The 13948-nt window shown below is 42.5% G+C and overlaps 1 protein-coding gene across 3 annotated transcripts in view; it reads right to left on the bottom strand.

Annotated features, from left to right (window-relative positions):
• The window catches only part of LRIG2 (leucine rich repeats and immunoglobulin like domains 2), a 61497-nt gene extending 47842 nt beyond the window's left edge, over positions 1-13655 (bottom strand). The window contains exons 1-2 of one of the 3 annotated variants that reach the window (XM_072766472.1): positions 13170-13640; positions 9720-9899 (exon numbers count right to left, since the gene is read on the bottom strand). Coding sequence is in view for 1 of the 3 variants with exons in the window: in XM_025983273.2 (XP_025839058.2) it covers positions 13170-13408 (239 nt within the window). In the remaining 2 variants the exon portion in view is untranslated. Of the gene's footprint in view, positions 1-9719; positions 9900-13169 lie in introns of all 3 variants that reach the window. The other 2 variants (XR_012003018.1, XM_025983273.2) reach the window with 2 other exon arrangements.
• Between the last annotated feature and the right edge of the window lie 293 nt (positions 13656-13948).

Below are 13948 nucleotides of genomic sequence, written 5' to 3'. Positions count from 1 at the left end.
GCTTCAGAAGAGACATCAGGTTCAGCTACTGTGCCGATTTAGATCTCAAACAGCACTGATAGTCTAGCAGGTACCTCTCCTTCAGCCCACTCCACTCAGTTAGGGAAAGGTTACACAGATGTAGAACACTGGGCTATTCTTACCACCAAGCGATATAGTGGCATTCACTCTTAACCTCAATTTTGCCAGATGAGGCAAACCCACCCCATCAGGCCCTTGGAATTCTAATCTAAGCTTACAAATACAGTTTCTTGCTAAGGAATCATCCCTGTTTTCAGCACTCTGTGTTTGCAGCCCTGGTCCTATAACCAGTATTATCAAGCACAAAAGAAAAAAGAACTGAGGTGATATGAAGAAAGAAAAAGTACAGTCGCTATATGAGGATACGTCTCCTTTGGTAGGAACTAGCATCCTTTGCCACCCTCTCTTCCCCAGATCCACCAGAAAAAGAGGACTCTCCCTGGTGAGGCCACTCCTTTAGTCCCACCACATGTTAAGTGAGAGTGCACACGCATGAACATAGGTAAGCCATACATTCAGGTCTTTACCTCCCATTTTACACAACCAATGTTTTCATTGCCCATTCAAGTCTCTATTAAACTGGTACTTTGAGGAGGGCATCTCTCTGCCCACTTGTTGGACCTTATGAGCTATATATTCCTCGGTCTGAAGAAACCATGGTCGGTCATCCAAATTGTTAACAATTATCTTCTGTTCCAACTCTTTCATAGTACTCCGAGCATTTGCATCTACTGGCAGATAAGCAAAGCCCAGTCCAGAGTCAGTGTCTACTTCCTGTCAGGACCCATCTGTAATTCACCAAGGGTTACAGCATCAGTCTCATTTGCCAGCTGTATGCAGGGCCTTCCCAACAGACAATCTGCCACTTAGCCATCAACAATCTGCATTTTGCTTGCAGATAGAACAATTCTTACCAGCATTTTGTGCTTCAGAAGGTACAAGAGGATTACGTCTAGATTCAGTCATCTTTGCATTGCTGCATGGCCCATATCCACTTATGTCATGGACCCAGGTGGCCACCTCAAGCAAGCACACAGGGATATTTGTTGATTCTAATTGTCTTATAAACCTGAAAAAGGGTTCTTCTGATGAGCATCAACATACCTACTATGCACACTTTAAATTCCTGCAGTGATTTCCACAGGGCTGTGCCCTATGTGCGCATCCCTTTAATAGGCCAGGTTTCCACTGTTCTTCTGCCTAGCCATATGGCCAAGCCACTGGCCACTGCCTGTGAATCATGAAAAGCCAAACACAGGGGCTGTTCAATTCTTCCATTACTGCTAGAAAACCAGTATGCAATTCAGCCCACCGAGTTAATTTGTCTTTACCTTCTTCAATCAGAGTGGTGGCCTTCCAAACAGGAAGTTCACCTTGGAAATGGCATCACAAACCAAGGAGCTCTTTGTTGGTCAGTTATGAGCTACTTACAGGTTGCTGCCCAAGTGACAATAGGATCCAGCAGCTCCTCACACAGTTCCAAAGTCAGTCCTAGGGGGAAAGAGGCTCCCTGCTCTTGAGTATCTCCCTTCTTGCATTTCCATTTTATTACAGAACTCTTCTGGGCACTGCCCTAACTACTCAAGCGTTTATCTGATATGCAAGATGTTATGAGTATTTTGGGTTTAAGATTATTTTTATGACTTTTAGTCACAGTGACTGTTTCAATTACTATTCAATAGCAAGCCCTTAATTGCCCTTCAAGTGGGAACTTTCTAGTCCAAAGTCCAGTTAAGTCATTGCTGGGAGGCACTTACAGGCTTTTGCCATAAGCCCCAGTCTATGGTACACTCTAGTACACTATTACACAGAGAATTTGTCCATACTAGCACTTCAACTTCTATTCTGCACTGTCTGGGCGTGGGCAATCTTACCGGTTCCCCTTCAGTGTATCCAATTAATATTGAAGGGTGGATTTACATGATTTCTGTTTTACAATAATAGGTAAAGGAGACACTCCCCAGATACAATGTCTGTCAAAAACCTGTTCAAACACACCAATTCTCTCACAAACTTTCACTTTACATTCCTAACTATAGCCTCCACTAAGACATTATTAAAAGGTTTTGGTTTTACAATACTAGGACAAAGGGTTCCCCAAGCCAAAAACATTCCCATAAAACATTCAGGTAAAGGAGATGCAGCTTCTTTACATAAAACCTGTTTAAACATTCCAACTTTTAAAATCCTATCAACACTTTTATGTTTATGTTCTCTCAACTACATCAGGGTTTTATCAATGGGTTTGGGGATTTGGTACCACAGTGCAAGAGGTTCTCATATCAAGGAACCCTGGGAACTTTTCTTCTTCACCTCCTGACCATTTTACCCTCTCTTGTGTAAAAGGCTTTGGGTCTTGCTCCCGGGGTTAAGCCAAGGGACCCTGGCACTTTGTCAATTTTTATCTCATTTAATCTATCTAACCAATGCTCCAAGCAATTACTAGTCACATTACTTATTGCAATCCCTGCCTTCAGACTTTTAAGTTTCTCCAAACTGAGGTAAATAGAATATACTTGTTTGGGGTCCTTTAGTTGGGGGGTGGGGTGGGCAGGAAAAGGTCCCTTGGCCTGCCCAACCTTAGGTAGTATTGTACTAAAATCTTGAACTCCATCAATGTCTATTTTATTCATCCCATTTTTTAATAACCATCTAAAGTTTTCCATTCTGCTGGGCTGAATCCCATGATTCTTTCCTTTCTTTTTCCTTTGTTTTAAACCAAATGATATTTGCTTTATTCACCTTATTTCTTAAAAACTATTTAAAATTTTCTACCTTGCTCATAAAGCCAGTCCCTTGATTCTCTCCTTTGCCTGTCCTTGTTCTCTTGCTTACTTTACCTAATGTTCTTTTTTTTTTTTTTTAAGATTTTATTTATTTATTCACGAGAGACACAGACAGAGAGAGACAGAGAGGCTGAGACACAGGCAGAGAGAGAAGCAGGCTCCATGCAAGGAGCCCGAAATGGGACTCGATCCTAGGTCCCCAGGATCACACCCTGGATTGAAGGTGGCACTAAACAGCTGAGCCACCTGGGCTGCCCTTTACCTAATATTCTTATTAACAGCTATGAAACCTGGGAGGGGAAGCTGACACAGCAAATACATAAGGCTTCCCAACCATCCATAGGTTTTGCAGCAGGTAAGCTTATATGGGGTGTTCATGTAAAAGAGCTCCCCCTAACCACAACATTTACTATCAGCTGAGTAACAGGCATAGTCAGCAGATAAATATCCCAATTTCATACAGAAAATCTCATATGGCTTATATATGAAGCATACCATCTGCTTCACTGGAGGTGTTCCACTTGGCATTTATAGGGCCAGGTGGGCACCCATTATCAGGGTAAACAGACCTTACTTAGAGTGACTTTTATCCAGTCCACCAGGCTGGCTGTTCTCTAAGGAGTACCTTGCTTTGTGTCTGGATCACATACAGCTATCCGTGATTGCTCCATAATGTGCTGGTGGATCCTGCACCAACCCAAACATGGTCTCCCACACTGCAGCATTTAAAACTAGATACTACTCCTAACTTAATTACTCTCACAATTAATAAAGGTTCTTCAGGAAACTAATGTTACTGATCAATAAAATGAAAACAATTCCTTCAAATAGTATTTCCTGGTTTCAATAGTTTCTTGGTTTTGCACTCCCCGTACACCAATGGTCTTCTTGATGACCAGAGGTTTAAGAGGTAACTTTCTGTTGTCTTCGCAGTTTTTCCCTTGAGGGGGCCAGCTTTGAGTCTAGTAGCCAAAACTCAGATTTGCTGAAATTGGATCTCGGTCTAGCATCAAGGTCTGACCCAGAACTCTATTTTAATTTCATTTCAGGTATCACAGGTAACAACAGCCAAAGGACTTAACACTTCACCTTTCCTTATTAGTTTCCATTTCCTTACATATCCAGTGAACCAAAGTGCTAGGAATTGGATCCATCTCTAAATTCCATTTGTAACTTTTATCTTTAGTAACTGAGAGCAGCACAGCTGCTGCTCAATACCATAGGTGAACACAGGCCCATCCAGGAATCAATGGCTCCACATTCCCATCCTTTTACCCTTTCTCTTCCCAAATCACATTTCCATGAGCCAGGCCATTCTAATAAATCTCACCTCTGTGACACCAAATGTCTAGGAAGAACTCCCTGTTTTAAAAGGAAAAAAATACTCAATGACACTTGTTAAAACCTCGTGAGGAAGATTTTATTCAAGGTGGCACAGGTTTTCTCTTCAGGTACAGGGATCAATGTGGTGACATTCTGCAGTGAGGGGGGGGGAGACTGGGCTTCAAATAGTGCATGGGCAAGTGGGAGTTTATAGCCAAGGAGAACGGTGGTCAGCCAAAATCAGTGGATGGAAAATCACTAAGAGGAAAAAACAGGGATAAGGTGGGTTCTGGCTAAATAGATCTACAGGGATTCTGCCAGGGTGACTGGACAGGCCAGGGTGACTGGACATCACCTGGAGGATGTTAAAAGATGAGAAAACCGACCAGATATCAAGGGTGTGATTGGATATTGATGGTGAGGGCTTCTTGCTACACTTGACTTAGCAGGGTTCTTGCTAAAACTGCATTTTACAAGTACATATACAGATGAGCCTAGATGAAAGTTCAGAATTCTGAAATTTAGTCAAGCAAAGAATATTTGTCAGTCTTTATTCTTGCTCAAGGAAAGAGGCATTCTTCTTTCCTCTGAACAATGTAAGTCTCTAAACTCTTGTTTAGTAGCCTTTTGTCCATTAAGGACCAGGTGAAGCTTCTGTTAGGACTTGGTATAAGAGGATATCCATTTGATGTGAGTAGTCAGGCATTTAATGAGGGGAGCTTCTGTGAAAATACAAGAAAAACAAAAATTAATAGTTAGATTAGAAACCTAGTTTCTGGGATCCCTGGGTGGCGCAGCGGTTTGGCGCCTGCCTTTGGCCCAGGGCGCGATCCTGGAGACCCGGGATCGAATCCCGCGTCGGGCTCCCGGTGCATGGAGCCTGCTTCTCCCTCTGCCTGTGTCTCTGCCTCTCTCTCTCTCTCTCTCTCTGTGACTATCATAAATAAATAAAAATTAAAAAAAAAAAAAAAAAGAAACCTAGTTTCTGAGTCCAGAGGGCAACCAGCTGAAATTCTCAGACTTGAGCTCAAAGCATCTTTAAATGATGAAGGGTAGCAGTGGCCATCTGATTAATTTTCCTGGTCATCCAGCTTCAGCTTGCAGGGTTTCAGGAAAAAAGCAGTTTTAGTTTTTGGTGATGCCAAGTTAGGAGGGTGGGAGGAAAAACTAGAAACATTAGTTTGGAAAATTATAGCCAGACACTGAAGGAAACCAGAGTTGAGGATTTGGTAGACCGGCAAAGTGTGCAAGACAGAACCCACAAGGGTGCACTACAGTTTTGTACTGAAACAAAAAAAAAATTCTCTTATCAGTCAACCTTTTAATTCTTTTTTTTAAAACAGAATCCTGATCTCATTAGATCTGTCCTGATTATTTACATAAGTGCATCAAGAAAGGTGACTGCCCATACAGACTCTTTCTGAGTTTGTTTTGGGATAAATTTTCAAAAGAAATCTCAGATTCAACTTTTAAAAGTATCTTGAGGTTAGGAAGCCAATGTAGGAACTAGCCACCAGACTTCATCTTCCCATACCTATAGATCTGAGTGAACTCCTCTTTCCTTGAGGTCCCCAAGATAGCCTGAGATTTTTGGGCCTGCCAGAAAGTAACCTTCCTTACTCACCTATAACACTGGGAACCCTGTAAGGCAGAGAGTAGGTCAGTTTTTCCAAGAGCACCAGCTCCATGAGGGCAACCTTAGTCCCTTAAACCAGATTCTATGTATGTCACTCTCAAATATAACATTCCAGTCAAAGCCTTAGTAATAAAACCAATGTTTCCAACTGTATCCTGTTACAAGAACAGATTCTTGTTCAACTTACACAAATAACTTTAGTATCATGAAAATAAGACCATGCACTAAGAGTTTCCAAATTCTGGAGGAATCAGGGAGAAAAAGTAATTGTTTCATATTTGTTGACGAAGGTATAATCGGATTGTAAGCTGGACTGCTTGAGAAAAAAAGAGTTCTTTAAATCTGAAAAACATTAAGGAACCAGCACTGCTTCAAGCAAAGAGTCATAAAAAAAATATAACCATCTTTATCAGTCTTCATTCAGTCCCATGTAATTAATTGTTATTCTGCTGATCTTGTGTTAGCAGTTTTATGAATCCATCAGCTTCTTCACTAGTTCTGGAAATTCTTAGTCCAATGCATGGTCTTAAAACTATTCAGTTGATACCAATATGGAGTATTCTTGCCTATAGCTGATTATAAGTAGTCTCAGAGAAGAATGAAAATAAAACAACTTGTCTGTGAATGAAAAAGACTTATAGTCATGGTTAAAATTCTGATTAGAGTTTATTTGATAAAGAAAGTAAGTTATTTCTGTATCATATAATATTTTAACATCCTAAACTGGACAACAACTATGAATTTCAAACATCTCTGGAATACCATTAGTAACATATATCCATACAAAAATAACCTAAGAAGGTTTGTCATTTCTTATTTGACAATGTTTCTCATGTAATCTAAACATAACAAATAAACCTCATTAGTTTAAATCTGTCTTGCAGGGTGAGCAACAAATCCTTTCAAATTTTTTCAGATACCCTCTGGAATATTTCAAAGTTAGTCTGAGGTCAAAAAATTCCATTTAGGGGTGCTTTGGTGGCTCAGTCAGTTAAATGTCCAACTCTTGATCTCAGCTCAGGTCTTGATCTCAGGGTCTTGAGTTCAAGCCCTGTGTTGGGCTCCACAGTAGGCATGAAGCCTACCTAAAAAAAAAAAAAAACTCTACTGAGATTTTGATTTTGGGAAGTTGTCAAAAATGTCAAATGGTTTAAATACCTGACTAGGTATGGGGCACCTGCATGGTTCAGTCCATTAAGCATCTGATTCCAGCTCAGGTCTTGATCTCAGGGTCCTGGGATGGAGCCCCGTAATGGACTCAGCACTCAGTGGGGTGTCTGCTTCTCCCTCTCCCTCTGCCCCTCCACCTGCTCATGTTCACTCTCTCTCTAATAAATAAAATCTTAAAAAAAAAAAAAAAAAGCCACTTGACAGGTACTGCGAAACAGTACATATTCATTTTTATAAAGTGACAAAAGAGATCAGAGGCAAATACAGAGTTACACAGTTGGAAAAAAAATCTTAGCTTTTATAGTATTGAAAAGACTCAATTTTTTAAAGTAATCAAAGACTTGGGGCACCTGTATGGCTCAGTCAGGTAAGTGTCCAACTCAAGATTTCGGCTCAAGTCATGATCTCAGCATCATGAGGCTGGGCCCATAGTAAGACTCCATGCTCAGCAGGGAGTCTGCTTTTCTCCCCTTATCCTCTCCCTCTGCACTCCCCAACCCCTGCACACTGCACATGCAAATGCTCTCTCTAAAATAAATAAATCTTTTAAAAAAATAACCAGGGATCCCTGGGTGGCGCAGCGGTTTGGCGCCTGCCTTTGGCCCAGGGCGCGATCCTGGAGACCCGGGATCGAATCCCACGTCAGGCTCCCGGTGCATGGAGCCTGCTTCTCCCTCTGCCTGTGTCTCTGCCTCTCTCTCTCTCTCTCTCTCTCTCTCTCTGTGACTATCATAAATAAAGAAAAATTTAAAAAAATATATTAAAAAAATAACCAAAGACCTGATGAACATAAGCAGCTCAGGAAATTATTTTAATTAGACACAAAATCTTCGTTTCCTAGGCAAATTACATAAAAGGTAAAGGAAAATCTTTTTACAGTTTTTTAATGAAAACAAATAATCCAAGAAAACTTTGACATTCTAGTTTTGCATCAGTATACACTTGATATTAAAGTTCAATTTTAACTTATAAATAAATCTATTTAACCTTAGAAACTTGACCACTCATAAAATTCCTGTTCTGCACATCTATAATCATTTTTCTAATATCCATTCAGTTTTTGTCCTATATTTTTTCTTCTTTCTCATTCTGGAACAACCAGTCAGTCTACCTTAGAATAAAATTACTTTTTTCCCTGAACAAAAACATATGCCTTCATGTCTTACATACTTTGCATACAAAGTTGTTTCATATTATTTTTATGGTTTCTAATATGGTTTCTCTATCTACATATACTGATTACAATTTTTAGCCCATTGATAAATTTTCTTTTACAGAGAAAACTATGAAATAGGCAATTGTGGCCTGTCATATGTTAGCATTCTGTAGATTAGTAATATAAGCTAACTACTAATTAGTAATTAATAGAAGCATTCTGCTTCTCCTTCTCTCTGCCCCTCCCCCCACCCTCCCAACCCTCCCCCACCCCCTCATGCATGCACACACTCTCTCTCAAATAAATAAAATCTTTAAAAAAACAAAATACTGGATTAGTTTCTGTATTTCTGAGAGTTTCAGGAATACTTAATTTATGTAAGTGCTCATTCACCTCTAAGGCAGCTTGAATAAAGCTCCTTTAATGGATTTTATAAATTAATTTGGTAATATCATCCAGAGGTAGAAAAATATCACTACATGTACAACATACATACATACACACACATACACACACAAACACAAAGAGCTACGGTTTCCATTCTAAAATTTTAGGCATGAGTTGTCAAACATAGTAATACAATTCACTGGCTTATACAAAATAATCAGTTGTCTTTCTCCACTTCCTATTTTATACAAATTGTTTCTAGGAAATGCAGGGCCAAGTTAATGTTATTTACCAATTGTGTGTAAAGACCACCTTCAAGGCATTCTCTTGCCCTGACATGTCATCTTATGAAGGTTGTGGACCAAATTTCAAATGAGTGACCAAGGAGACATCTAGCAACTGTCTGGATGTCTCCAAAGCTCATCCAACTGACCAAAACAACCAGTCTATTTCCAATTAGCTTTTTTTCCTTTTCAGGTCAAGTAGTTGCTTTGGGGGGCGTCCCTAAGTCCCCTGACAGTCCCCAGTAGAGGGCAAGGGGCCAAAATTCAAGTGACCATAAAGACTGTGGTGGAAAAAGATCTGGCAGAGGTAGAGAGGAGGAGGGAATTTGGAGGGGGATGTAAGAAAGATTCAACAGAACTGGAGGGAAGACTGAGGTGAGGCGGTAAGAGGAAGAAGGAGGAAGAGCAGCAATGGGAAGGGAGAGCTCCTCAAGGAGATTTGGGGAGATCTCAAATTTCCCAAAGAAGCCAATGAAGTTCTTTATTATTCTCAGGAAAAGCATGCCAACACAAATGGAGGTAAACAGAGTTGGCAGAAAACATAGTTAGCAGGGGTTCAAGAAGGATATTCGAGTCAAAGAAGTTCCCATGAAAAAGCAGGACCTAACACAGAAAACTAAGAGGTGTTATAGACAGCCAGAAAGAGAGACTTCCAGGACAAGGAATCAATGGAGTCAATGGGGGGGGGGGGGGGGGGGGAGAGGGGGAAGAGTTCCAGGAAATAATCCCTACTCAGGAAAAAAAAAAAAAAAAACAGGAAGAAGATATTTCCAGACTGGTAGGTAGCTTTCACACAAAGAAACCTAGAATTCTAACCCAGGTTGTTACAAGCAGCTGTGCCTGGCACTCTGAGCTTCTTACAAACATGGGACTCCAACCCAACCTGTGCTTATCTGGGACTCTATTTCATCTTCTAAGGTATACTCAGACTCTTAAGAATCAAAATCTGTCCTTACCAGCTTCCACGGACATTTGTCCGGAGCAATGGTTCAGGAGTCGGACTCACCAATGGATCCCCGATCAATCAGTCAGGAGTGAAGATATAAAGTCTTCAAAGGTATGCACTTAGGGTCCTGGGTGAGAGGTCTGGGGGTCCAATGATGAATCTGATCCTATCCAAGTTGAGGCAACCATAACTGTTAAAAGGAGAAAAATGATACTTGTTAAAGCATGGTAAGGAAGACTTTGGGGGTGGGGGTTTGAGGTTGTAAACTTTTGTAGTGGAGGAAAGAGATTGGGCTCAACTCTGGATACTGCATGGGCAAGAGGGACTTTATAGCTAAAGAGAAGGGTGGGGTCAATGAATGGAAAATAATATATTAAGAGGAAACATCAGGGTTCAGGGGGCTCCAACTAAACAGCCTAAAAGATTCTTGCTGAAAACAGGCAAGGGAATCAGACATCACCTTCAGGAGCGTGTAGAAGGAAGAACTCAATCAGATATCAATCAGATAAGGGGAGGGGTTCCTGCTAAAACTGCATTTTACTACAAGGATGTGTACATATGGCCCAGGAAAGGTTCAGAAGTCTGACAAAAGCCTGCCCAAGGAAAGAGTTTTTGTCACCTATTTCTTCCTTTTACTCCACACATAATACTTCTGACACCAGACATGTGGGGGTTTTTTCCTCCCACACCAACCAATTCTCCAGCACCAGTCGCAATTCAATTCAATTCTGACACTAACTGGAGTTACCGCAGACCTCGTGACATAAGATCTTTCTTGTAAGACTGCCTGTCCCCCACCTCGCTTCAGATACCAATCACAAGTAGTGGGTCCCCACTACCTACAACTTCTGTATGACTTGGTTACAAATTGGACATTCCCATGACCCCCTCACTGGATTCAATCACTTGCTAAAATAGCTCGCAGAACTCAGAAAAATACTTACTTACAGTTACTGGTTTATTATCTAATAAAGCATATGGTAAAACACAGATAACCAGCCCGGAGAAGAAATACATAGGGTTAGATCCAGAAGGGTCTGGCGCAGGAGCTTCTATCCCAGCAAAGTTGAGGTATGCCACCCTCACCATGTAGATATGTTCACCACCCTAGAAGCTCTTTCAAGTCCACACCTTTGGGATTTTATGGAAGTCAATCATATAGGCATGATCAATTATAACCCAATCTCTAGCCCCTCTCCCCTTCCAGGAGAATAGGGATAGGGCTGAAAGTTCCAAACTTCTAATCATGGCTTGGTCTTTCTGGTGATGGGCTCCCATCCAGAAGCTATTCAGAAGCCAAGAGTCACCTCATTAGGTCAAAGGACACTCCCATCACCAAGGAAGTATCACGGACTTAGAAGCTCTGTGTCAGGAATTGGCCAAAGACCGAATGTTAGAACACAAGACACTTCTAGTGCTCTTATCATTTAGGAAATTACAAAGGTTTCAGGAGCTCTGTACCAGGAACCAGGCACAGATACACATATATTTCAAAAACCAAAATTAATGGATTTCATCTATAATCTTTTTGATGATGGCCACAAGTTTCAGCATTTGAATTTGAATAACTAATGTATTTGCAGCATTACATCTACGTTAAACATTCAAAATTACATTTAAAAAACCATGTGTACCTAGTGGTTATACAGCTGAAGGCAATTACTGGAGAATGTTACATTTCTCAGTTTAAAAAAGCATGACATTTTAATATTCTAAGAGTTCTGCTAATGTAAGATTTCCATCCAATTACATTTCTACAACAGAATTGCTCTCCAAGGCACTTTACTTCAACTGAAAATGTCAATTTCATTACAGGACATTTAGAATTTGGGATGTCATTTGGCTTTAGGAAATCTGTCTAGATTCAACAAAAATCAAACTCAGACACAAAATAATTGTATCTTACATAAAACTATTCATAATTACTGTTTACCTACCAATAGAGGATCTTAAAGGATCTTAAAAGTAAGCCACATTTATTTCAATTACAGATAAAGTTGTGTTGGTTTTAAACCTGCACCCGATTTATTCTATCATAATCAAGTAGCTATTCCAAGAATTTCTTAGAAAAAGGCACTTGCTGTATCACAAAGATGCCGTGCTAGGCTCAATTCAGACTATGCTGCTCAATGACACCAGGTTGTTTTTTGTTTTTTTTTTTTTTTTTAATCAGGTTTTAAATTAAATCTGGATCAACAGAACCAGAATTAGCTACAGGCCTCACTACCATAAAACAATAGAAGACATTTCGTTTTATGATAGATCTACTAGGCTACTACAACATTTGGTCATTTAAGTTACCTTAATTTTCTCAAAGAAATTCTGAAGTAGCTTCCTTTCCCATCTATCTTAACCTGTATTTGTAAAGGTTTAAATGCTTTAACCTCTGCAGCAGAGAGAATTTCTATTTGCATTTTACTTGCAAGGAAAAATCCAAACAGCCCCTCACATTTTAGTGGTACTTCACACCATTCTTTTTTGTGACACTCTTTTCAGAGATGACTCTATCAGAAGTCTATTAATTAATAAATTCGTTGCTCAGTTAGCAGCATAGAAATAACTGTATGTTAGTGGTTAAGAAACCCCATAATTGAAGCATTTAACACCTACTGTTGCTCTAATGGCAGCAGGCTGACTCAGACTAATGAGCTCCCCAGGTGTCACTGTCTAACACAGGCCTGTCAAGATGAGCACTCAGCAGAGGAGTCTCCAGAAGAATTCCTCCAATCGCTGCACTTGCTTGTCACACATAAGCAAAGAGAACTGATTTTTAGCTTCTTTGCCACAAGCAAATGCACTGAAAACAATTAAAGCATCGCATGATCTGGGAAGGAATATCCCTTCCCTTCTTTACAGTGAATTCTGAATTAGATTTAAAAAAAAAACAACAACACGCTACTTCTAAAGATATTTTCTCAGGTTGGTACTGCATCCCCCTAACACAGGCTGTTGCAACCCTGTGGTTGAAGGATCAAAACTACGTCGCCAAACGTGCCAAAATCGGAACCAAGAGACAAAAGGACCATTCTTCTGTCACTGGCGAACGTGACGATAAAATCACGTACCTGCGGAGCATTCCGGTTGAGTTACACACTGGATGATGCAGCCCAAAATAGGCGAGCATCTCCAACCATCCAGAGTGAAGGCCGGTGCCCAGGTCCAGAGCGCCCTTAACAACATCCCCATCCCAGCTCCTCCCGGCCCAGAAACCCCCAACTCCTCGGCCTCCACAATCTTAACCCCGGTTTTCACACCAGTCTCCAGAACCCTGACTGCAGGTTTCTGAGGCTCCCACTCCACCACAAAGAAAGCTCCCGACACTGTAACGGCATTTCTCTTCAGAACGCAAGCTCGCGACCGCGACCGCGACCGCGACCTCCGACCGAGCGCGTCTCCCTCCGGTGCCCACCGAGGGGGAGCCCCCTCTCCTCTGGACCCCCCGCCCGTCAAGTCTACTCACAAGCTGGCAGCGTCAGGGGGCAGCGGGCTCGACAGCGCCTTCCAGCTCGGCGCTGGTAGTTTCCTGCGACTGCAGTCCAGCAGGGGGATGCGGCACGAGCAGGGCGCGGGGCAGAGGCCTGCCCGGGCGGCCGGCAGCAAGAGGAGGACAGCCTGGGCGAGGACGAGGAGCCGGGAAAGCGGTCCGGACCCACGATCCCGCAGCGGCTCCTCCCGGACGCCTTGGGGCGCCGGCGCCATTTTCCCCCCCGACCTGGACCCAGCCGAGAAGAGCTGCCAACTAGAAGAGACAGCTCGGCGGCGACGTCCGGCGGCTGCGCGGCCACCCCGGGCTAGGCGGTCGCCTGCAGCCTCTAAAGGGAGGAGAGGGGCGGATACGCACAGCAGCGGGGGCGGCGGCCGGGGACACACGGCACAGGCCTTACGGACGACGCTCCTCCGCCCCGCCCCGCGACGCAACGTCCTCACGCACAGGAGCCACCCAATCGGTGCCACGGAACGAGGTCGCGCCGGGGGCGGGGCTCTGCGAGGAGGCGGAGCCGGTGAGTGGGGGTTTCTTAAGGAGGACTTTAAGGTGGCCGGCCCCTTGCAGCGCCGCTCTGAGCTCCGCCGCCGAGCCTCCGCTGGAGGGCGCAGTGGCTCCTTAAGAGGAGCAGCGGCTAGAGCTCTGCGAGTCGCGTTTTGATTGGGCGTTATCTACTTTAGGGTAGTAGAAAAGGATCTTTTTTCTAGGCTCCAAGAAAGGGGAATAATAGAGGAGCTACCTTCCTCATCGCGGAC

This window comes from Vulpes vulpes, chromosome 8 (assembly GCF_048418805.1).
Source record: "Vulpes vulpes isolate BD-2025 chromosome 8, VulVul3, whole genome shotgun sequence".
In the NCBI taxonomy this organism is placed as follows: Eukaryota; Metazoa; Chordata; class Mammalia; order Carnivora; family Canidae; genus Vulpes; species Vulpes vulpes.
This window is presented reverse-complemented; position numbering and strand designations above follow the sequence as displayed.